This window comes from Periplaneta americana, chromosome 6 (genome assembly GCF_040183065.1).
Source record: "Periplaneta americana isolate PAMFEO1 chromosome 6, P.americana_PAMFEO1_priV1, whole genome shotgun sequence".
Classification (NCBI taxonomy): domain Eukaryota; kingdom Metazoa; phylum Arthropoda; class Insecta; order Blattodea; family Blattidae; genus Periplaneta; species Periplaneta americana.
Window position 1 is genome coordinate 126,447,102 of NC_091122.1, and position 25,412 is coordinate 126,472,513.

The 25,412-nt window shown below is 33.2% G+C and overlaps 1 protein-coding gene across 10 annotated transcripts in view; it reads left to right on the forward strand.

The window, feature by feature from the left end:
* Myo10A (Myosin 10A) overlaps positions 1 to 25,412 on the forward strand; it is a 696,078-nt gene that overhangs the window by 476,610 nt on the left and 194,056 nt on the right. For 8 of the 10 annotated variants that reach the window (XM_069828898.1, XM_069828899.1, XM_069828900.1 and 5 more), the window contains 7 exons: positions 3,478 to 3,582; positions 6,558 to 6,770; positions 11,963 to 12,127; positions 18,483 to 18,713; positions 20,847 to 21,037; positions 22,873 to 22,983; positions 24,449 to 24,576. In XM_069828898.1, the coding sequence (XP_069684999.1) occupies positions 3,478 to 3,582; positions 6,558 to 6,770; positions 11,963 to 12,127; positions 18,483 to 18,713; positions 20,847 to 21,037; positions 22,873 to 22,983; positions 24,449 to 24,576 (1,144 nt within the window). The remainder of the gene's footprint in view (positions 1 to 3,477; positions 3,583 to 6,557; positions 6,771 to 11,962; positions 12,128 to 18,482; positions 18,714 to 20,846; positions 21,038 to 22,872; positions 22,984 to 24,448; positions 24,577 to 25,412) is intronic. The other 2 variants (XM_069828894.1, XM_069828897.1) reach the window with 2 other exon arrangements.

Genomic DNA, 25,412 nt, shown 5'->3' on the forward strand with positions numbered 1-25,412 from the left:
TGTAATGTCATATTGACTTACTGGGAATGTATAATATCCGAATCGAGTAGTTTAAACTTCTCGTAACTTTCACAGACTTCTTGTATAAATTCGGCAATGTACGTTCACATGAAAGCCGTGCTCTTTTCAAGGAGGTTACACGACTTGGCACACATGCGCGAGACAAAATTGTCTGTAGCTAGCCTGTTATGTCTCGTCAAGAGCACAAGGCATTAAGTGAACATGGAATCTATCCTGAAGATGTCAGATGCGTTGATGCGTTCTCGAGGACTAACAAAGGATGCCATGTTTAGACGAAATAAGCATTATGGTTCTTTAACAGCACATCTCTATAAATTTGTCACACTCTACTATCTGCAATAACCCTATATCAGAATGGCTTTTCTTTTCTCTCTTGCTTATTTTTTTAATAGAAATTAAATTTCCCACACTGTCAGAATTACAGAGACCAGAAAGGTCTTCATTGTTTGTATCTGGAAGTAAAACAAAAAACCAGACAACTTTCTCCATCTAATTGAGTTCCTATTGGATCAGTATTTAGCACCCATAAATGTAGGTATTTAATCAATTATAAGGTAAAATTTTCTTCCATTAAATTTTATTATATCTTCCTCACATTTATATTCGCATAAAACAAATGCATTAAATAAGGATTTAACTCCATATAAACTACAGTGAAATGTTGTTGTAATGAATTATCTTTTACACAGGAACGTAAATATATATAATAAATTATTTAAAAAGGATATTTCATTGTATTAATGTTTATGTGATGTGGTCATATTGTCGAAGTGTGTACAGTATTGGTACGTTGTTGGTGGTAGCCTGCACCAATCTTGAGTGTTACTGCATGAGCACCATCCTGCACTTCGTGCCTGCTGTGTATGAAAAACAAATGTACCTCTCTTTCATGTGGAATGCACTTCTTGAAGTTAACACTTCACATTCAATTTCTTCCATTATGGCATGATCTTGGAGTGTTTTCAGAATTTTATTGTACTTAATTCATGATAAAGGTTTCTTTATAATCATCAGGAACAGTGGTCTCCCAACATTTCTTATTCGTGCCATGTTTATTTAAATTTCTTAAACAAATTGTACTGTACTGCACTTTTTAACGCGCATTTTAGTGTAATATAGCAGTAAGGAATTTATTGTATCATATATATCATTTACACTGCATATTAGTTTCTTTCTACGGCAGTTTAGTTAAATAGTCACTGTCCTTTTTTTTATTATTTCTACATGAGTTATTGTAGGAATATTCTATTGTTTTATGTTTAGTATTTTAATAATTAAAATGCATATAATTATGAAGATAACAGAGTAAAGGAAAACAATAATAGCAGCAAGCATTAAAAATTGTTTTCATACTATATTCTTCAGAGGGATAAAAAGTACTGCTAATTTACATGATTTTAGTGTTATGCTGAAGGAATAAATGTTCTTTGTTTTCTTGAAATATTGTAATTATCATAATGTGATAATGTACTAGATCACTAGAATATAGAAGTGTAGCGAGACAGTAAAGGAAGTACTATTATAATGTAGGCAATGCCTGAAGTTTGTGAACTATTTTTTGGCATCTAAATACTACCTACAGACATAATAATATCAGTTTTCATTTTTATCTGTCATAGTACGACTGAAATTCTAGGATTATGTAGGTTACCCCATTACTTTTGTTCACTGAATTTTATGTGAAAGGAAAAATAAATTTTTTCAACAGCATATTAGACCTATATAGTGATTTCCATAAATAAAATTTAATTTTCAATATCCTATACAATTAATTTATTATTCCAAGGATACTCGATAACTTTTAGTGAAGTGAAGGAGAAATTGTTGGAGATCATCTTTCCTGAAATTTATAAACAGCCATGTGCTAAAGAAGGTTAGAAGTAACAGTGATATTGCTGTTTTATATGTAAAAAATTGTCTAAATAATCTGAGTAATTTTACTTACCAGTATATTTTTTACTACCTGAAAGAAACTAAGCTACATCTTTGCATATTTGTATATGTCACATGTTAGTCTATAGATCTTATGCACTATAGATTATGAGACTTTCATTTTGCTATAAGTTTCCATCAGTGTAATGATTACGAGTATAAATCATAATGATTACAAATTATGAATCAGGTATAAGTAAAAAATCTATAGGGTAAGCTGAGATCAATAATAAAAAAAGTAAAATAAAATAAATGTATCAATTTTTAATTTTCAAAATTAATTTAAATATTTTAGTTTAAAATGCTATGGCTTCATTGCCAAATGCAAGGCACTAGACAACAACAGTTTAAAAATATGAATGCAAAATATGCAAAGAAAACTGCAATTTGACACATATTTCAATAACGCAATCCTTTTAAAATTCTTTACAGGATGTTAAGAGAAACGTGTCCAACGTTTTAGGAGGTGATAGTATGCATCAAAACAAGAAAAAAAAAGTCTAACAAACATGGGTCGTACAATACATACTTTTTGAGATCTGAACATTTGTTCATACGAGGTGCTCAATGTGACGTCCATTTATGGCAATACATTCCTCGCTCTACAATACAGCAGACTACCAGATAATCATACTGTAGTTGACACCCCTGGCATGGAATATTGATATGTCGCAAGGAATACTGAAAACAAAAGTTTGGTTGTGGATATGAGCGAGGTTCAGCAGAGATGGTATTGTGAATTTTCGTAATCAGCATTTGTGGACTGCTGAAAATTCCATGCAGTTGATTCGCAATCAACAGATTAACTGGAGCTCGTTATCAGGACTTTCTTATTAATGTATTACCTACCTTGCTGTCAGCAAAGACTACAGATGTGGTTCATGCACGATGGCACACCAGCACATTTTTTCCACAATGAGCATGAACACCTGATGCTGATATTTCAGGACCGCTGGATTGATTGGCGAGGCCTCACACCTTGGCCTGCTCGTTCCCCAAACCTAAATCCTCTAGACTTTTGGTTATCAAGAACAACCAGGTCAATTTCGAAGAGTGCATGATTCCTTATGCCGAAGAGCAGAGGAATGCATTGCCATGAATGGACGTCACATTGAGCACTTCTTATGAACAAGTGTTCAGATCTCAGAACGTATAGTATGTGTTGTAGCACCCATGTTTATTAGATATTATTTTCTTGTTTTGATGCATACTAGCACCTCCTAAAATAGTAGATACTTTTTTTTAACACCCTGTATAAACACACAAAGTCTATTTCTTCATATTTTATTTGCGATTGATTATCATATGAAATTAGTTTCTTGTAATAGCCCTCCCAAATACTGCAGATTGACTTATTGTACAATATTTTTGATTTTGTAATAAGAAATTTCTTCTATATTGAAATTCTAAAGAAATTACCTTAAACAAACTGCTATTAAAATCAGTTTTGTCACTTGGGAAGGTTTGGTTTCTCTTCGGCCTCTGTCCGTGGAAGAGGTGACATGTGTCGCACAATTATTCTAGGGTATGCACGCGCTCAGCATGTCGGGAGCTGCTCCTCCTCTCTCACACCAGATGGCAGGGCTGATGCAGCCCCCACCATTCGATACTCTAGGCAGGAATTCGAAGGTACTTACTGCATGGTATACCTGTACTCACTCCTTTTCTTATCTTTCACTTACTGTACACTCTGGAGTATGCAGTGCTATGTAGTTGGTATGTATGTTTATCTCTGTCACCTCGCAATGATGGTTTTGGGCACCTGATGCAGTATATCATATGCTGTGTAATTTATAGTGGACAAAGCAGCTATGGTACAGGTTTCCAAGTACTTTTGTTTTCCTCTCAGAGGTACTGACTTCAGGGAGGGGACAAGGCACTTTCTACCCTCTTAACTTACAAAGCCAGAGGCGTCACCCGCCCCAATAAAATTAATGAAGGCTCTCGCCTCTCCAAATAATTCGAAGAGAGGTTCTTCGTGTTAAAAAAATAATCAATTAATTTGAAAGATGAACTATAACATAAGCAAAAAATGATTATTTTAAAACCATAAAGATGACTGGCTGCTGCAATGAATGAACTTGTTAGTGACGCAACTCACAACATCTCCTCTCTTTTTTCCTCCTGCATTTTAAATCTGTAAATCACCACACCTGACGTAACAGTGACTCCACCTCATTGTCTATGATTTTCATTTGAGTTCAAATCCTTCAACTATTGCGACCAAAAAGTAATGGTCATAAGCAGTAGGGAAGTGGAAAAAATCTAGAGGCGGTATGCCACCCCAAGATTTTCTCCTGGCATACCTGTATTTAAGAAAGGCATACCCCTCCCTTACAACATACACATACATGATATATACAATAAATTGTTTCATGCAGTCAATAATGCGAATCTTTGAAGCTTATGCAAAACATTCAATTTCTTGTAGGCTAGATTCACTTCGCCTATTCCGATTATCACTAACACAATCACTTTTGTATCACTCAAGTTTCTCTTTTCTCCTCGTATAACAAATGTATCAATTATTATATTTCAAACACCACTATGAGTAATAACGTGTCGACCTGGTTGGCGAGTTGGTATAGCACTGGCCTTCTATGCCCAAGGTTGTGGGTTCGATCCCGGGCCAGGTCGATGGCATTTAAGTGTGCTTAAATGTGACAGACTCATGTCAGTAGATTTACTGGCATGTAAAAGAACTCCTGCGGGACAAAATTCCGGCACATCCAGCGATGCTGATATAACCTCTGCAGTTGCGAGTGTCGTTAAATAAAACATAACATCAGTAATAACGTAATAACGAAGAATGAGAATCACTAGATTTAAACATCTATGTTAACCGTTACTTAATGATGCTGCATACTGAAGCAGTAAAGCTCAAAATTCAAGTCCAAACAAGACATTGCCAATACCGGTACTGCTTTATGGTAAATCACAAAACAGCGATGCAAAATTAATTTACTTCCTATATTGTTAATGATTAAAACTGTGTTTGTTTCAGTGACGATTACCGTACTTAAAATATTATGTAATCCTACTTCAATGATTAATATATACCAGTAAGTAACGATATTTGTCACCAGCAAACATTTTAAAATAATATCTGATGACACAGTCACCAAATTGGCAACAATGGCCACAACAAGCTACAGACTACAGTCTTCTATACTTGAAATGTTATCATTGTAAGCATTCCATGGGTTGACTTGCCAAATAAGCGTGTCAAAATACACGTTGAATAGAGTTCCAGAAGGCTGCGGTTAGATCTATGAACCAAACATATAATACTCCTTACTGTGAAGAAATGTATGAACAGATTTTTATAGATTACATTTTTTCAGTGACGGTATGCCATTTTTTACTAATGGTATGTTTTTTGGCCATAGAAACCAGTAGCGGTATTCCATACTGCCACATACAGTCTCACTTCCCTCACTGGTCATAAGTATTAACAAGCGGAAGTAATAATACGGAGTTAACATTTCAAATTAAGAGTGTATTCGACTGTATTTTTGCGTAATATCAGTTGAATTATTATTGATGTTTAACATTTTTCATAAACAATTCAATTTTTTACGAAATTTGAAAGTACCGACAACTGTTATCAACATTCAATTTCAGTGATAATTTTTTGTGATGATCGTCATAGTGAACATGTGCTTGTTAAGTGATTAGTGATCGCGCTGTAACTGTTGATAATGAATAAACGTTTAATAAAGAAAATAAAACTGCAATGAACTGGAACAGAGTGATAAATTGAGTTGTATTAGTTGCTCAGCAAAGCAGTGAAATGGAAAATGTGGTGCATAAGGGGTGTACTGTGGTTTTCAACTATCTTGAGTTAAGCAATTTTCATGGGTGCTGTATGAAAAACCAGGCGATATTACTTTCTGTAAAATATGTAAGAAAATTTTTTAGAAAGAGAGCAATTAAAATTTTCTCGGACTTTTGTGCAGCGTCCTGCCCCTCACCCCCTGCCTCCAATGTTTCAAAGAAGTCGGCGCCTCTGCCCTGCCACTTTCATTCCACCTTTATTTCACTCTCATTTTTCCATAATTTCGTCGGCCCTAAAGAACTAATTGAAAAGGACTATGAAATAAAAATATTCATAAAGAAATATTGTATCTGTTCTATTTTAACTCGATTTTATTCTTAAAATATACATAGTGAATTGTATAACACTTTGGCAGTGATGCATACACTTTCTACTGTTTCATTAATTTTTATTTAAAGAAATAAATATGCTGCCATTTATTGAAATTAATTTGAAATATGAATATCTAAATCCCAATTCTGAATACTTCAGAGTGTGTTTTCAAATACTAACAATTTAAAATACATTTAAAACTAACTAATGTACATATTTCAAACATTAATATTAAGATAAATATTATTACAAATTGGAGTCAGGATGGGCAACTGATACAGGTCAAATATTGAAACAACATATTTACATAGATATATTATTTTGTCCTTTAAAGGTTGCCACTTCCTAGTACATTAAAATGTAATCACAATTATAAATGTTTCCATTGTAATATTGTCAAAGCACCATTTCGAGGGTAAACTGCTATTAGAAGGAGATGCTTACATTGTTGGAGGTGTCATTCCGTGAGCCAGAGAATGGAGAATTGTGGTCTACAGAGAAGAGAGTCGGTTCTAACACAACAATGGCTTCAGTGTCAACAAGCATGACACTACAGCAACAGATCCCCGTTCCCCCCCTCCCACCCAAATCACGTTTTAATGCCTCTTCACCCTACCAGCAACAGAGTATAAACTTCGTGAAACAAGAGACTACAGTCAGAGCGCAGGTAAATGCATAGTTCAGCCTCCAACAAGAAAAATACATTGATTCCCAAAATTATTCAGTATTAGTTCGCTAGATCGATTCGCTTCCTTCCATTTTATTCTACTATTGAAACAAAAGAACAATAAAAGCTACTTCTATAGTCATAAAGATGAGCAAGTTTGTCTTTGTATACATGCACGCCTTTGAAATACAGTGAACAGATTTCTCTGAAAAAGCTCATTTATTTTAATTACCTTAATTGAGTACGTACCGGTATTTTTGTATAGTATTATTTTTTTACTTTATTTATTTGAAGGGTTCAGAGCCATAGTGCTCCAAGTGCCATTTATTAAAAATGGAGAAAGTAAGGGTTAAAGTTAAGTGAATACCATAGTTTAATGAAGATTGACATATCATTTAGTTTTAATGTGCATACTTTATATTACTTGCTATATGTTTCCATTGTATTATGGTACTAACTTAATTTTAAGCCTTGTTTTCTACGTCTTTAATATATGGTTCTGAACCCTTCATTTGTGTTATTTATTAATTTTTGTTTATTCGGATATAATTAAACGTAAATGAAACAATAGACTCAATTCCTGAGTGATAATGTAAATAATTTTGCATAAATATTTGCAATTTTTGTTAATATTATAGTCATGTTATTTGAGCGGGAATTATTGGTAAAGAATTACGTCCATGCATCAAATTCTTTCTTGGTTTATAGAAATAATTTTTTTTTTTTTCAGATAGAAGACATCTTTGTTGGCACAGCATATAGGGAATCAGACTTATTCAGTGTGTGTCATGAAATTAGATGAGATTAGAAACTCCTACTCTGGGAGAACTAAAATAAATATCCAAGTAAACCAAATTGCACTTTATAGTACAGGGACGAACGTTTTTCATATGCATGGTCTGAGTTATTAGTCATTGCTATAGGAGTGGAGGAGTGTTGACAGTATAGAGGGAGAAGACACTTTGTCACTCACCAGTAAATGGCCATAACTCGTGAAGAGCACATCATTCAGCATTCGTTTAGATGTCATTTGAGTCACAATTACAAGATCTGTTAGAATTCAGAGAAATTTGAACGAAAATAATTTCGAAATAGTTGTGCACAAGAGTTAGTTTTAGTGAAATGTCGAAGCATGTGATCATACCATGGATCCAGTGCTATCATGGAGGCTATACGGGGTCATACATCGTATGGGAACATACAATTTTTTTAATTAATCATATAGGGAAAAGAAAATTTTGTCTGTATGGAGCCATATGGCATATGGTTGCATAAGTTTTGTACGCGGAGATCTGTACAGATCTTAGATCATCCCTTGCTGTTCCTAATGTCTTTTGTTTGATGTTCATAAACAAAAATTGTTCATCTCTGCAGCACTGGAATCAGAATTATATAAAACAATGGTTGAAAAACAAGAAGTGCTGCAAATACACACTCCAAGATTCATCGAAACAAGTGTGCATCTACGGTCGTGCTACATGATGTATTCTTTAAATCAAACTACTTGTACAATTAAAATGTAAAGCAAAACAATTTCTTTATTTCCTCTTTAATATAAAAAAAAAATTTTAAATGACAGTTGGAGAGCTAGAGAGAGGAGAGTAAAATATGTTTCAATGGAGAAAACAAGGGGTGGGGCATATGGCCAAGAAAAAAAATACTATGACAGCACTGCATAGATCTATCTTGGCCTATGTAAAGCATGTCAGTGATAAAATCTTGTAAAATACAAACACTGTAGTCTCATTCGATCTCAGCAAACACTTCAGTCGTATTGTACATGGAAACATTGTGGGTGTCAGTGTACACAGCCCTTGACATTTTTTTAAATAGATAGGAATTCTTCTAACCAAATATTTCTCAAATCTACTCACCTACAGACAGTATCTCCTAAAGGAATCTAAGTTTGATCCCCGCCAATTCAATGTGATATTTATGGTAAATAAAATGGCTGGTAACAGGTTTCTCTTTTAATATGTCAGTCAGTGTCATTTATTTTTAAATGTTTTCTTTGATAAATTGGTATGGTACCGGTACCATATTATCATTTCATCAAGACTGGTTTAGGTAGTTAAGTAAGCCGTTAAATACAAATACCTACGTATTTCTCCAAATAATCAAATTACTCAAAATCCAAGCTTTCAGTATTTTCTTGATGTGTGTATATATACAATGATAAATTTGCTAACATCTTTTGTAGTCTATTTGAGTTGTTTTTATTGCTTCCATGATACAATTTTTTGTTTACGTAAAGTTAATTTCCAAGATGAAATGGCTACTATAAAATTGAAAGTGGCAAAATTTGACAAAATAAAAAAGGGAATTCACTGTATATAACGCTCTGTTGATGAAATAGTAGCAGTAGTAATTGTAATAATATTAATAACAATCGTAGATTTGATGGTGCTAGAAGTAGTAATATGTATAGGTACCATGTGTTATAGTATACATAGTAGTTGCAAATATTTACTGTAAAGTCACAACTGACTTGAGTTAAGTTTGCTTGTGTATAAAGTTTTAGTGAAGAAATTGAAATTATATATTTACATTTTTATATATATATTTTTTTATTTCATCCTGTAGCTGGAATTACGTTATTTAACATATTGGAATGCATGATATTTAAGGATACAGTAAGTGCATAGGCATTTCAAATTGCAATAGTTGCACCAGCACTCTGACTCCATGGGTGACGGAAATTAACTTTTGTATGGCTGAAATATGTGTAACAAATAATTATAATTAATTGCTTGTAATAATAATTTTAGGAATAGAACAAAGATTATTATAACAAAAGAAACAAAAACATAACAATAGTAACAAGAGTAACATTCAAATTATTAATTAAAATCAGGAGGGTAACATTGCACTAATAGCGCAGCATTGCATTGAAACCTTAATATAAATTATATCCTGTTTGCCTATATGTAATATTAGTAACATATTTTAAGTTTGTGTATTCATGAATTAAATACTATTATAGTCACAATCATGCCATGGTATGAAAGAAAAATTTCACAACCTCGAGCGGGAATCGAACCTGCGACTTCCTGTTCTCTGGTCAGGCGCTCTACCACTGAGCTATCGAGTTCGTCTCACGCCAAAGGCTCGGAATTATCCTTTCATACTGGCGACTCTGTTATAGAGTATTGTCCATAGCGTCTGATCTTAGTCAGCACTGCTTATGGGTGGAAAGAAACTTTACAAATGTAATCTTCATCTTACGATATTTGGATGGCCCGCTCGAGGTTGTGAAATTTTTCTTTCATACCATGGCATGATTGTGACTATAATAGTATTTAATTCATTAATATGTCACATCAACGGACGTATATACGTCATCCAAACATCATAAGATGAAGATTACATTTGTGTATTCATTACATTACTACCGATACATACCGCATATGTACAAAGAGTATGTTATGTATTGTAGTAGATTATACTTTTTCTGTTGCATTTGGAAGACATTGTTGTTTCTTAGAAGATGAACTCAGAGTACCGGAATTTTAGAATTCTGGCGGCAGGATGTAATTTATTATGGTTTTATGTATGTGATTATTTGTTATATTTTTATGTTTAATTAATTTTTAATCAAATGTTAATAGTTATCAAGTAAAGTATGGATAAAATATTAATAATGCATATTTGGAATTATTTCGTGAATACAGTACTCTGAACTTTTGGAAATGTAGGAAAAAATATTTTAATCCTTCTTGCGAAATCCATTGTATGGAACTCTTAATGAATTAAGAAGAAAATTGCATTAAACAATGTGTCATTAAAATAAATTAAATTCGACATACAAATTTAGATGCCTAATCCATTATGTCATTCTAAAATACTTAATTCTTTTTATAAGCTACCGATATTATGTAAACTGTAACGGAGTTTAATATTATACAATTTTTTTTTGTATAATTTGTAAGTTTAAATTAGGTATAATTTTATATTTTCATTCGTCACTTCGCTATTAATTCTTCTTTTGCCCAAAAATCTAATAAATGTTCTTCTTTTCAATATTAGTAATTTGTATAGGCCTATGTTATAAACTAATTTCAATTTCATATAAAAAAAGTCATATTTATTGTATAATTTCAATAATAGAAAAAAAAAGTTCTATATCTACAGGCCTATGGTATTTTAAATTTCCAAACGCGAAATGTTCTTAATTGTTGTGATAATTATACCTTCAAGCGGTTACCTTCATGATCAACATCGATAATTATGATAAAATAATGTATGGTACTAATGTTTATAAATATAATTTTTCAGTTAATTAAAGATGTGCCAGTAATTTTAGTAATCGTTTTTAAACAACATTTCTTTAACCTGCGCTTGCAGAATTAAAAAAATAAACATTAAAATCAGTAGAAAGCATAAAATAATAACAATAATTGAGGTATTTTCAAGTCGTATATAGGTAATAATATAAGTATATTATTCGTAACCACATATTAATGATGGGAAAGGTTTAAGTGCTTTAAAATAATAGAAAGAAAGTAGGCCTACTGATACTTCAAAATAATTTTACAGTACTGACACTGGTAAAGTTTAAAATAATGTTAAAAGAGTGAAGTTAAACTCATAAAAGCTGTAACCAATGGAAAGCACCTGAAATCGCATGTCTGTAGAATTTTATTAAAGTGTGACATTGCATAGTGTCATTTTGATTTTTTCTTGAACCAGTATCACTAAAATATATTTTCAAGTTACAGGTAAAAGAGTTTGCAAGTTGTAAATTTGTAGATTAGAGGCATATTTACAGAGGTTTATCACTGTATGACTACTTAATTGGCATTGAAAGTTTTACTTAATAGAATTTGATCATTACTGAATAATGGTTATATATGATTATCGTATTTATGATTCTGAATGTTTACTCCCAAATGACTCCTGTATTCAGTGATCATAACTTGTTGCACTTAAAAACAGTATTATTATAAAGCAAAGAATTTCGGTTATTACAAAACCTTGGCTTGTTCGTAGGAACATTAACATTTTAACAATAAAACCTCCATTTTCTTGTGAAATTCCGGTTACCAGTAACTTGCAAAAATAGAGAGATACTGGGTGGTATGCTTTTAAATCTTAATTTCGATATGGTAAAGATCTATTGTCAGTTGAAATTAATGCACTCAAACCATTCCCACACTGTATAATATGATGTTAACTGTGTTGTGCACCTTCAGGTTCATCGCTCCCAGTCACCTCCAAACCAGCTCCGTCTCTCACCAACCCGTAAGCTCAGTCCTACCAAAAGCCCCGGCTCAAGTACCCCTCAGGCCGCATTTACGAATGTGTTAAGTGAGCTGAAGTCCAGGAGGAGTTCCACAGAATCCGGGTATTCCAACAAGGTAAGAAGACATAGATATAGAATTACTGAAAATGTCTATTATTTTATAGATCATAAATTTCGACAAAAATAGTATGAAATAAAAGCACAACGTCAAAAATGTTTCAAGATTGAACCGAAAGTTAATCCCCCCCTCCTCACGCTGTGCCATGATGTATGTGCTTTTTGCACTTCTGTCTACTTGTTGGCGACTATTATGATGAAGTTATTCTGAGATTGGGCACTCATTACGTCGAATTCTGTTCGTCCCGTATGGTAGGATGACATATGAGTATGGAAGTAGGCAGGATGGAGGAAGATGAAGTTGATAATGACGGCGACATGAGTCCAGGGTCTAGCACCGAAAGTTATGCAGCATTTATTCTTAATGAATATAGGGAAAACCGCGAAAAATACCTCAACTAGGTAACTTGCCCCAACCAGGATTTGATCCTGGGCTCGTCAGTTTCGCAGTCAGGCATGCTGCCACTACTCCAAAGTGATGGATCCGAAAGATAAATATATAAATTAGTACATGAACATAACCTACAAAATAAGACAAATAAGAAATTAAATCGTTATTGGAACATGTAGGAAGAATGTAAATAAAATCTCTAATTCTATACAGAGAAATATTCGATAGCAAAGAGAGATACCAGTAGTATTCCAAACATAAGTGGAAGGACTAAATTTGTTATGAAATGTAAGAGGGTCATACTGAAAGTCATGAGCAACCCATTGTTATAAATCTTAATTTTTATTTTTTAGACAAATCAGGTACATCATCTTAATCTACAGAATTTTCTGTCACTTTTCAACATAGTCTTCATTTCTTTGCACACATTTTTTACCACCGTTCTGTAAGTTTCAAAATCCCCTTGCTGTAGAAGTCCATTTCATCTTCCCAAAGACACTGAAGCACTGCTTTCTGGATGTCCTCCAGCGTCTCATAGCATTGGCCTCGCAGCTGCTCCTTTACAAAACCGAAAAGATGGTAGTCAGAGGGTGCCAAGTCGGGACTGTAGAGAGATTGCGGAAAAGTTTCCCACTCAAATGTTTTGATTTTCTCCATGGTGACATGATCAGTGTGAGGCCACGCGTTATCGTGTTGCAGGATGATCTTCTTTTCAGGACATTTCTCGTGCAATGCACGACGGAGCTTCAAAACTGTCTGAATATAGCGAACAGCATTTATGGTCTGTCCAGGTTAAAAAAATTCAAAATGCATCCCAGAACTCATCAACTCTTTCCTTGTTGCGTTCCGTGGAGGCAGTTTGAGGGTGACTGCTACGAGGCTCATCTAGGATGCTCGTGTTCCCATCTTTGAAATGTTTCACTCATCTCCTAACACTACTGGCGCCCATGCACATGTCTCCATATGCACGCTAAAGTCCGAGGCGAATTTCAGCAGCAGATTTTTCTTCTTTAACAAGGAATTTAATGTCGAAACAAACCATAGTTGTCGACCATTTTGCAAACATTGCACATGATAGAAGTTAATGACGTCACAATATGTCAATACATAGTGTAAAGTCTGTAGATTATGATCATATAATCGTTTTTGTTGCATTGTTGAAATTTAAATTATAGTAGTGTGTTGCTCATGACCAGGGAAAGGATTTATATGTAAATACATATTTACTTATAAAGCTAATATAATTTATATTTTGCATTATCTTTATGTTTCACAATGTGTAGGGTTGAAAAATCCTACTTTTATTTTCCATATTTTTCCATATTTTAGAGTTTAGTACATATTTTCGTTAATTTCCATATATTTTCCATATTTCATATAAAACAGTCCATATTATATTAGGTTTAACAATAAAACAAAACAAAATTCCATTAACTTTTAAAAATACATTTCAACAATAGAGATTTAAACACATGTTCAGTAATCCCTTTAACATCAGAGTTATTTGAAAATTAGCAGTCCTATCAACAATGGGAAAGTAAGTTACAAAACTGTATTAATTTAATTTAAAATTTTTAACAGACTTCAGTTGTGCAGCTCAACAGTTAAATGCCAGTCAGAGTACACATAGGTTCAGTTTTGTAAATCATACTTTAAAGACGGTAAATATGCCAAAAGTACGTCATTCAGTCAATTTAAAATCAAAACTAACAAGTTACATTTCAGAATTTAAAGAAGATGGTTTATCAACTGACAATAAAATATTATTTTGTAATTTGTGTCAGTGTGCAGTATCATCTACACAAAAGTTCCTGGTGCAACAACACATTACAACTAGTAAACATCAGGCCAACAAACAACTAAATTCCAAGCAGAGACAATTGTTTTTAACACAACCAACAACATCGAATGTAAGATCTGAGTTTAACATAGACCTGTGCCGTTCTCTCATCTCTGCTGATATTCCTCTCTACAAACTAAAGAATAAGGTCTTCAGGGAATTCCTTGAAAAATATACTCAACATACAATCCCGGATGAGTCAACACTTAGGAAGACGTATGCTCCATCCATCTACGATGAGACAATACAGAAGATAAGAGATGAAATTAAAGATAGTTCAATTTGGGTTTCCATTGATGAGACTCCCGACAAAGAAGGTAGACTTGTTGGTAATGTAGTTATCGGTTTGTTAAGTGAACAATATTCTGAACGAATTCTTTTACATTGTGATGTTCTAGAAAAGTGCAATAACAAAACTATAGTTAAACTGTTCAACGAAGCTATGGGTATCCTGTGGCCAAAGGGTATTATGTACGATAATGTGTTATTCTTTATTAGCGATGCTGCCCCTTATATGGTCAAAGCTGGACAAGCATTATCTGTTGTATATCCTAAATTGACTCATTTTACTTGTGTGGCGCATGCATTTCATCGTGTGGCAGAAGTGGTCAGAGACAATTTCCCTAAAGTAGATTTGTTGATTTCATCAGTGAAAAAAGTATTTCTCAAAGCTCCCAGTAGAGTTAACGTGTTGAAAGAAATGTACCCTGAAATTCCATTGCCACCAAAGCCAATTTTAACTAGATGGGGTACATGGCTAGAAGCAGTTGAATATTATGCCGAACATATAGACTCTATTAACAATGTTCTCCTTGCATTGGACTCTGAAGATGCAGTCTCAATTGATACTGCGAAAACAGTTACCTGTGACATAAGTGTGAAGAATGACTTAGCTCACATTCAGCATACATTTTCATGCATCATAAAAACGCTCAAAAGTCTCCAAAATAGGCACCTTTCACTATCTGAAAGTTTTGAAATTATAAATAGTACTGTGGAACAACTGAATCGTGGTAGAGGTAAAGTTGCAGATGCAGTAAGAGCTAAGGTGGACACTGTACTTTCAAAAAACCCTGGATATGAAGAACTACAAAAGGTTGTTGCTGTGATGAGTGGTGAATCAACAGTGAAGATTAACTTGGACTTATCCCCAGCAGACATTGTGAAATTGAATTATGTACCAGTTACTTCTTGTGACGTCGAACGCTCTTTTAGTCAGTATAAATCTATCCTCAGAGACAATAGAAGAAGATTCACTTTTCAGCACTTGAAAGAAATGTTTGTAACCTATTGTTATGGTAACAGACAATAAAAATTGTGTTTTGTTGAAACTACATTGGAAGATAAGGTACGTCCATTATATTTTTTGTTTAGTTTGATTAAAATGTACCAATATTTAACGTACATAGTCATTTTTTTATAATTTTAAGTCCATATTTAATTCCATATTTTGGTAAAAATCCATATTTAATTCCATATTTTGGTAAAAATAACTACATATATATTTACATATTTCATATATTTTTAGTCCATATAAATCCGTTCCCTGCTCATGACTTTTCAGTACGACCCTCTGTATATATTAATTAAACAGTACAAATTTTCATCAAGAGTCTACGAAAATAAGATCCCAGAGACTATGGTAAAGAATAGAGGTACATATAGCAAATATGATGTTGTTGTCTATTGTGCTCCATCTAACACTGAGGTCATTAGCAGTCTTGCTGTCCGATACTTTAGTGTCTTAGAATTTTCTTGTTTGACAGCGATGCAATTGTTCAGATGGTGTTCAATCATTTATTCCTCTGGATTGTCGCATAAGATGCACTTTGGTGAAGGAAAAATATTGATTTTGTGAAGGTGTTTCGCGAGGCAATCATGACCTGTTCTTAATCCATGGCAGGTCAGGTATAACATTCGTATTTTTTATTAGGAATTCTCATTTTTTGTCTTTGGCTGCTGTTTGAAGTCTGTTATCATTCATAAATTTGATCATTGATTAAAGTTCTCGTTAACACTTTGTTAAAAACATAAAATTTACTCTGTCACACGTTAAAAGTGTTAAAATTGTTAAAAAGGTATTTACCTTCGACAGACGGCCCGTTTCGACGCTATTTGTCGTCGTCTTCAGTGTCTCTTGAATTTGATTTTCAATTTTATGTGACGTTTCACTGTGGAGTAAGGTGTTGGTTTGAATGTTGGTAGTTGTTCTATGAGAGATCCTTTTTTTGGCAAGGAAATCAGCTGTTTCATTATCAATAATCCCACAGTGAGAGTGTAGCCATTGGAGGACAACTTCTTTGCCACAACTTCGAAGTTGAGAAATAATATCGTAACATTCTTTGCAGTCAGAAATTTTTGGACAGTAAACTGTCTGAATAGCTGCTTTCGAATCATAAAGGAGAACTAATTTGGAGAACATGATTTTCTGTGTTAATAAATTTTGGAGAACATTTTTATGGTATGTAATGAGGACGTCTCCTCGTGGTGCACCCTGGATAATACAAAATGATCTTCATTCGTGTGGGGATGAATCTTGTAAATGTAGCAAATATTGAAGTTCAAGACTCAGTATGACTCGTCACAAGCCAGAGAATTTGATACAAACTAACTAACATCATGAGTTATAGGCACAGTTTAAGTCTACATTGAAATTGTTAGAAAAAAAAATGCAGAATTTTTCAGTAATTTCACATGTTGATACTGAAATTAAAGTAATACCACAGTCTAGTATATACAGTCACGAAGCTTGAATTGTGAAGGTGCTAGGAACAATAGACTGTATGGTATTATTTCGCATTGTCTGTAATGAGGCGATAGTAGCGATCCTAGTGGTTAGCAACTATCTATGGATGCATATTTACTACGTATTGAGTTTCGTGACTGTATATACTAGACTGTGGTAATGCCGCAGTTTTGATTTAAATGAGAAGAATTATGCAGGTTTATTGAGGTGAAGAGATTTTGATTAAATTCTTTTCATTGCTGATGGAATATTAGAAAACACGATATTTCGAAAGTTGGTTTCACCTTCGCATTCTGGTGAAAATAAAAGGAGAGAAAGGAATCTTGCTCATTCACAGGGTTGCAAATGGCTTAACCACTTGACAATACTCGGTTATGGATCGATTAAGTGGATTTAGCCATTTACAATGCCTCTTTTTCTTCCTCTTCCACTTCACATCTCTTTCTTTCGATGGTACAGTTTCTAAAACACAGTATTCTTGATCTGATTGATGATTTCGCAACTCTTATAAGAGAGTTATAAGAGGTGTGTTGCCAAATCTAAAAGTTAGTACCGGTACTCCACAAAACAATTAACCTTTAGAAGCTGGAAGACTTAACCACTATTGCACGAAAATTTCTAACTCTTAACTAGGGGTTCGTATACCTGCATAATCGTGCTTAATCAGGTAAATTCGTGTTGGGTTTGTCAGCCAAGCGGTTTAAGGCACACAAGATATGTCCAGCCAGCATATCGTGCCTAAGATCGCAGGTTCGTGTCCCTGCCACTGCAGTCAATTGAGCTTGTGGTAAAGGATGGGGAGGGCCCATGTAAAACAATCGGTGTAATGGTACGCATGGAAACTGGCGGGGTTTCAGTTGACTGCAGTTGAAATGATTTTGTTCCTTTTTATTTTTTTTATGAAAAAAAAATTACAAAAAATTATTTTGTTTCAATCAAGTGCAATGTCCTTAATGTTTAATAAAATTAAAGAATATCAACGTATTTTATATATAACATACAATTTATAACATATTATATCACGTCATGGCCATAATACTAGCTGGCCACTATAATGGATGCACGGCTCCTAAGGGTTAATATGGAAGTTTCAAGTCTTATAATATGAATCTTATGGATTCAAAATTCCCTATATCTACTTTCACAAATTAAAGAATTTTGACACTAACTGGTGGCAAATAGAAGAAATTTTCAACCTAACACTGACTTTTAACAAACCTTTTGCTTTAAATTCAGTGGCTTTTTGAATTCAAACTATATAAATCATTAGAATTCATTCTTTGTAAGCAATATGTGGTCATAACTCACTTATGAACAAAATGGTCTTTAGGGGGTTTTGAATCTAGAAGATTTATTTGATGTTACATTTCTTGCAGATGATTTCTTCAGGAGCACCTCCTCCCCCTCCTCCACCAATGCCCCCACCTCCTGAGCATATGGATCCATCAGAAACGCGCCCATTCCTGGATCCTTATGGTAGAGCCAAGACAGTGAGAATTGGCAAGTGGAGGTGGCCACCTCCCAAAACAGAGCAAGATGAAAGTTCTGACAGCTTCTTGCAGTTCAAAATGAGACAGCATCAGCGGAAAACAACGCCACAACAACAGGTTCGTTCAACAAGCTAATAATGAATACGGTAATTCCGTTCTTTAAATAGAGAATTACCTTCAAAGAATGTGTGGAAAGAATGAACTTATCTTCTGAACATTAAAATAATAATTAGTTCGCTCAAGTGGTGACAAATTTCAATTCAACCCTCTAGGTAGACAATTATTTGCAGAGGTTAAATGAGGTTTAACCTCAAAAGTATTTTGAAAGAAACTGATAGTATTATCTTCTGAAAGTTAAATCAATTAATTTTATTTATTAAATTTTTGCAAGGAATTTTTCATATGTTACTTTGATTTTGAAGTAGCATGCAGTTATGTGGGAATAATTTTGTATCATTTCCGTTACATGAAACTATAATTACATCACGGACATGAGTTTTACCTCTAGGAAAGTAATGTTGTTTCTTGTTCATTTAAAAGCATGAATTCTAAAATTATCCATTGAATCTCATTTTTTATATACATTTCGATTTATTATTGCAGCTACCAGTTGTTTACTGAAAATATAAAATAAAGTTCATATTTTTATGTCATATTAGTAGTTCAATTTAATGGTTTCCTTAATCCAGTGGTCGGCATTTCTTGACTTGGTAGTAAGCAGTTTGGGTATGTTAACTATCCGTCTCTGCACACTGAAATGTTTCAAAATTTAAAAAAAAAAACATTCTGTGATGTTAGCAAACGTAGGCTTTACTACACAATATGTTACAATGAGACTGCCTTAAAGTGGACAATTACAAAATTAACAGAGTGATTGGGCGTATACCAGGGTTTAAGCCACAGTCACATTTGTCGCATTTTGCTACTCGATTTCTAAAAATGTAACAAACTTTGAATGTAAACGTGCAAAAATACGACAACCACATTGGACTTTAGAAACAAAGATGGTAATGAAATCAGAGATGTGTTTGGACTTGAACTAATCTGAATTTAAATGAAATGCTAACGGCATGGACATTGTTCAAAAAGGTGTGGAGCAATAGATGTTCAGGAATGGATTTCAATGAGGTTGTGCAATTCATGTAAGTTAAGTGAACAGTTTCTTCTAATTGATTTATATAATTCCGTCGCATACTGTAAATTGTGAGCGAGGATTTAGTTGCATGAATCTTGTAAAAGCTGGAATTAGAAACCGCCTTTCAGTAAAAAGAGTTAGCACTCTGCTAATAAATCTTGAAGAGCCTACTAGTAAAGAATTTCAGTGGTTAGAGTACCCATCAAATAACGTATTTTAATGTGATGTAAATTCAGCAGTAATTGATTCTAAACATATCTACGTGTAATGATTTGCTTACAAAAGTAGGTCTATATATAGAGTGAGGTAAGATGGATTGAAAGTAATGAAACTCCAAGAAAAAAATTACATAACTTTTTGTTTCTGCATATTTTATTAATTTTATCTTTCTGTAGAATTATTTATAATATTGCACAAGCTTTTCGCAATTTGCACAAGTATAATTGAAGACATTATTACAAAAACAACCCTTGTCAAAATTGCTATTTTTCAGAAAAACAAAAAAAAAAAAATAGAACAATACATGTCAGCTGTTTCCGTACAACTGGTGTTTATCCTTGTGGTTATTGCACCTGACATGTGTCATTTTTGGAGTCTATAAACATTTGAAATAGTAGCAAATTGTGTCCTTAACTCAATTTCATTAAAATGACTAGGGCTGTTTTTGTAATGTCTTCAATTTTATGTTTGTACATTTTTGCGACAATTATTTATTTTATAGCTTAAACCCTGGTGTATACTGTGTTTATTACAGTTAGTTGATTTCATTAATTGAATATTACTTTCATACAATTGAGTTACTATAGTTTAACTTAAATATTTTTTAAGCAATTATACAAAATTCACCAGTGCTCTCATCTCCTAATGTATTGATATTGTATAACTTTTTGGATCACCCGGTATATATTCAGAAAAAGGCTACTAATCATGTTAGACAATACTCGAGGGCTTACAGAGTCAAAGTTAAAGTAGGCGTGCTGGCTTAATTGTATATCTTTCTTCAAGTGTTGCAAAAAATATTCCTCAACTTTCTTTTCAAAGTTCATCTGGTAAAATTTTGCCTCACATGTATCAGACTATTCTATATACGGTACCACATCTGTTGTTTATTTCAGGAGTTTGGAGAACTGGCGGAAGGTATCGAATGGGAAGAATTTGAAATAAATGGGTCACCAGGAGCACCTAGTCATGAACGGTCACCTCCTGGTAATGCTGGTGTTGGCAGGAAAGATAGTAGGTCTGGTAATGCAGGTCACCACAGTAAGAGAGACGGGTTGCTTGAAGGAAAAGACAAGAATGCAATCAGGTGAGCTTACACATTGTTGCCATTACAGTTAATTCACCTGAACAATGTTTACTCATCTATATGTCGTAATTCTCGTAGAACATACCATTTCTCTGTCCAAAATTTCATCTTACCTCTTAGAAGGTAAAGTAAAGTCAACTCCATGACAGACCAAATCGGTCCAGAGGGTAGCGAGAAGTTAAGGCTCCCATCTTAACAGACAATCGGCATTTAATGTCAGTAGGGATGTTAGTCCTACATGCACATCGCGCCTTTATCCCCAAGGAAATGCCCCAGGTACTCATTTCTGTTAGAGTCTGAGTAGATCCCAGGCCACAGTATGACTGGAAGGATTAGATGAATGGAAAAATCCATGAATCTACGACCTTCCGGCTTACAGCATTGTGCCTTAACTGTGATGCTACTATACACCCCCTTACCTCTTAGTCTTTCATCAAAATACATTTAAAATCATATTATTTTCCCATTTTACAACTTTGGAAAAATATAAAAATGCAATTTCTGGTGATAAAAATGTGCATACATTGCTCCAACATTTACAAAAGTGTTTAATAATATTAATTATCATACAGAGAATTCAAGCCGAATATACAGAGTGAACCGTAAGTAATGTCGTTAATTTCAGGGTGTTATTCCTTGAGATATTTCAAACAAAAAAGTTTAATACGATTTTGCCCGTTTTTGCTTCCTTTCCAAGATAAAAATTGTTTCATATGAAACATTTCATAGTGTGTTTTGGGAAAGCTATTAATTAAATTCCCATATGCTGTCAATTTAAGAGAGCAGTAAAATGATAATGAATGATTGAAAGAATTTTAGTTTTATCCTTTACATGTGCAGAAATTTGATCCGAGCAAATGTAACATTTTAAAATTCCTTTCCAGAACGAGAAGTTAGATACATTTGTTCGGATCAAATTCCTGCACATGTAAAGGATAAAACTAAATTTCTTTCAATCATTCATTATCATAATACACTGCTCTCTTAAATTGACTCAGCATATTGGGAATTAAATCAATGGCTTTCCCAAAACACGCTATGAAATGTTTTATATGAAACCGTTTTTTTTTTCTCAAAAAGAAAGCAAAAACGAGCAAAATTGTATTAAACTTTTTGTTTGAATTATCTCAAGGAATAACTCCCTGAAATTAATAACATTACTTACGGTTCATTCTATATAAAGATTTGTCATTACCACTGCTTTCCATTTATACAAACTGTGTATAACAAGTTCGTGAGTCCTTTCACCAAATAATGTAATGCAAGTGTACTGACACCGAATGTCGTAAATTTTCATTGAAGTCATTGGTACTTTTTTTTCTTCTTCACACTCACAATTTTTGGTATCTCTGAGATAGTATACATCGTCTCTTGGTGTACACTTTCATTAGATAAAATCTGTCAAGTATACAAATCCTTCGCAGACTATTTTTCTTTTTTGTTAGGTAATTTGATAATATTTAAAAATAGTATATTTTTGCCATATACCTGATTGTTTGATGAACACTGGATCTTATAATACACTGTGATGTATCATCAATTTTATGCCAAAGATTTAATTATTTTTCTTAGGATATCAATTATATGCTGTGATAATATGGCCTTTGAAAAGACACGTTTGTTTTATTTATATTCTACAATTCTTTCATCATGGCAGTTTAAAAAACTATAATATCTTTTCTTTTACAATAATGTGAGTTATGTATCTTTAATGTAAGCTCAATTTATTTTGATTTTTACACTGTACAGGAAGTATAAAATAATTACAATACACATGAATTGTTGATAATTATATTTTCTTTCTGTTATAATATATTTCTTTGTTATGTCCACAGAGCATTTGAAGTTGGAGCTTCCCGCCCAAGCCCTGGAAGCATAGGCAAACTGCGCATCAGTAGTGAAATGCGGACCAAACTTGAGATGGTCACTGCCAATCACAGTCTCAGGTGAATGTATACTGCTTTAGTTTGCCTGTAGTAGATACCTACTCATGTTAATTTCTAGAAATAATTGAGAAAATATCATCTAATATTATAAAACTCGGTTTAAGAGAATTACAGGAAATGTAAATTCATTATCAACATATCCAATTTCATGCATCTGAAGATGTCTTCCAATTTTCCATTGCCAGTCTTCCCAAGCCAATCATTATTCATTTTCTATTTCATGGCATAATTTACATCTTCTATTCAGCTCTTTTCTTTCTTCATAAAAAAAAAAAAGTAATTCAATATTTTTTGCGGTACCCTACAGGCGTGAACATGATCAAATTATTTCATTTGTTTTTGTGGATTTTATTAATGATGATTGTTTCTTTTAATTTGTATTTATTTTTCACCTTTAACACAAACGTTTTTGGATATTATAGCACAACGTCTCCAAAAATCTATCTTGATTGCATTATTTTTTTCTCTTAGTTACCTACGGAATTTCACGTCCATAAGAAAAGGATATTTTTGATAATGGAATTGTATATACAGTGTTAAAAAAGTATGGAATATTATTCATAACTTCTTAAATTTTAATTTTATAAAAAAAAGTTTAATACAAAAGCTGATGGAGATAAACCATACAATATGGTATCAGTGTTCGAAAAAAGTTAGTTATTCAGACATACAGAGTGTGACAGTAAACTTTATTTTTTGTAATGACACTCTATATTAAAAATTATATATACCGAATCTTCATTAAATTTTACGTATGAATATGCAGAAATTTTACCCATTCACTGGCTTCGTGTCTTTTAACTATTTATTAAACTTGTTTCATGGACTTCAAACTTCAGACAAATAAGTATTTAAAATCATGTTTAGTAGGCCATAAAATTAAACAAAACACTATTACTAACTAAACTTTACCACAGATGCTCAAAATGAGAACCATTCACAGCCAAACAATGTCCCAGTTTTAACGAAAACTGTCCATTGTGATATAAGATGGAATGATCACTTTTTTAACACTCTGTATGTATAAGTTCATCATGTTTACAAATATAACTTTAAGTATTTATATTTTTAAATAATAGAAAAACAAGATAACCAAGTACCGAGCTTTAACTTTCCAAGCTTTTTGATATTTTCTAGTATGTTCAGAATTACTACCACACTATTAATTGAGAAATAAATTATAATTTAATCATCGTACTAGCTTGTGATTCAGAATGAAAAAATAGACATTAAATGAGATTTAGAAAAGTTACAGAAAACTTCCTCCCAATAAGTTATTGTTGACCGCTGTGCACTTTGTTCTTTCTTTATAGTATGTACAGGTACATTATAGATAACAAAATGAAAGACATGAGCTTTATTAGTTCCTCCCCAAAATAAGTACCGTAGGTAAAGTTAAAAAATAATTTAACGCAAGTTGTCTGTGTGTAGTGAAATTTGAAAATGTATTTTAAACATGATTTAGGGCAAGCAATAAACCTGAGAAGCCTGGTGTCATACCTTCGAAACGGGATGATTCATCTCCATCTAGTCCTCATCGACCAGTCAAAAAACTTGAAGATAATAGGAGACTGATGTTGGAACAACAATTAGGTAAGAAAACAAATTTTTAATGGATGAATCAATCGATCTAGAGTTGCTACAGTCCCTGTAGGATCCTAGCCTCCTCTGCAGAAGTCACCCACTCATGTCTGCCTTTGGCATATTTCCTCTAATCTCTTATGCCCAGCACTTCCACATCCCTACTAATGTCATCAAGCCATCTTTTCCTTGGTGTGTTTGATCTCCTCTGCCCTCTGGGCGTTAGTTGAGGATCTTCTTTGGAACTTTGTTCTCCTCCATGCTCATCATATGTCTCAAATATTTCAGTCTCCTTTTCCTTATCTCAGCAGCAGTTTGATTTCTCCGTAGAGATCGTACAGTTCCTGGTTGGTCCAGATGCACCTCCTTTTCACAAGCTGCACCGCAGACCTTCCACAAGATCTTTCTCTCCCATATTTGGAGCAGGTTATCTCGCCCTGTAAATGTCTAGGTCTCGCATCCATAAAGCACCACTGAAGGAATGACTTTAATGAATGGTTTATCTTTTATATGCATTACAATGTAGAAGGAACATTATTTCAAGTACTGCTATGGATCGTGTGTTTAAGTCCAAATGGTACAAAATACTTTTTAACGGAAATAATTCTGGCCACGACATTCAATTTTGTTAGATAGACTTAATACAATGATAATAATAATAAATTTAAAACGCTGCTAGGAATGAAAAATATTTGTAGACTGACCTTTTTTAAGCTCTAGATAATTACTAGATATACAGTATGTTTACTTTTTCTGTTGTTATTGTTATTGTTATTATTATTATTATTATTATTATTATTATTATTATTATTATTATTATTATTATTATTACATCTGAATTATTTGTA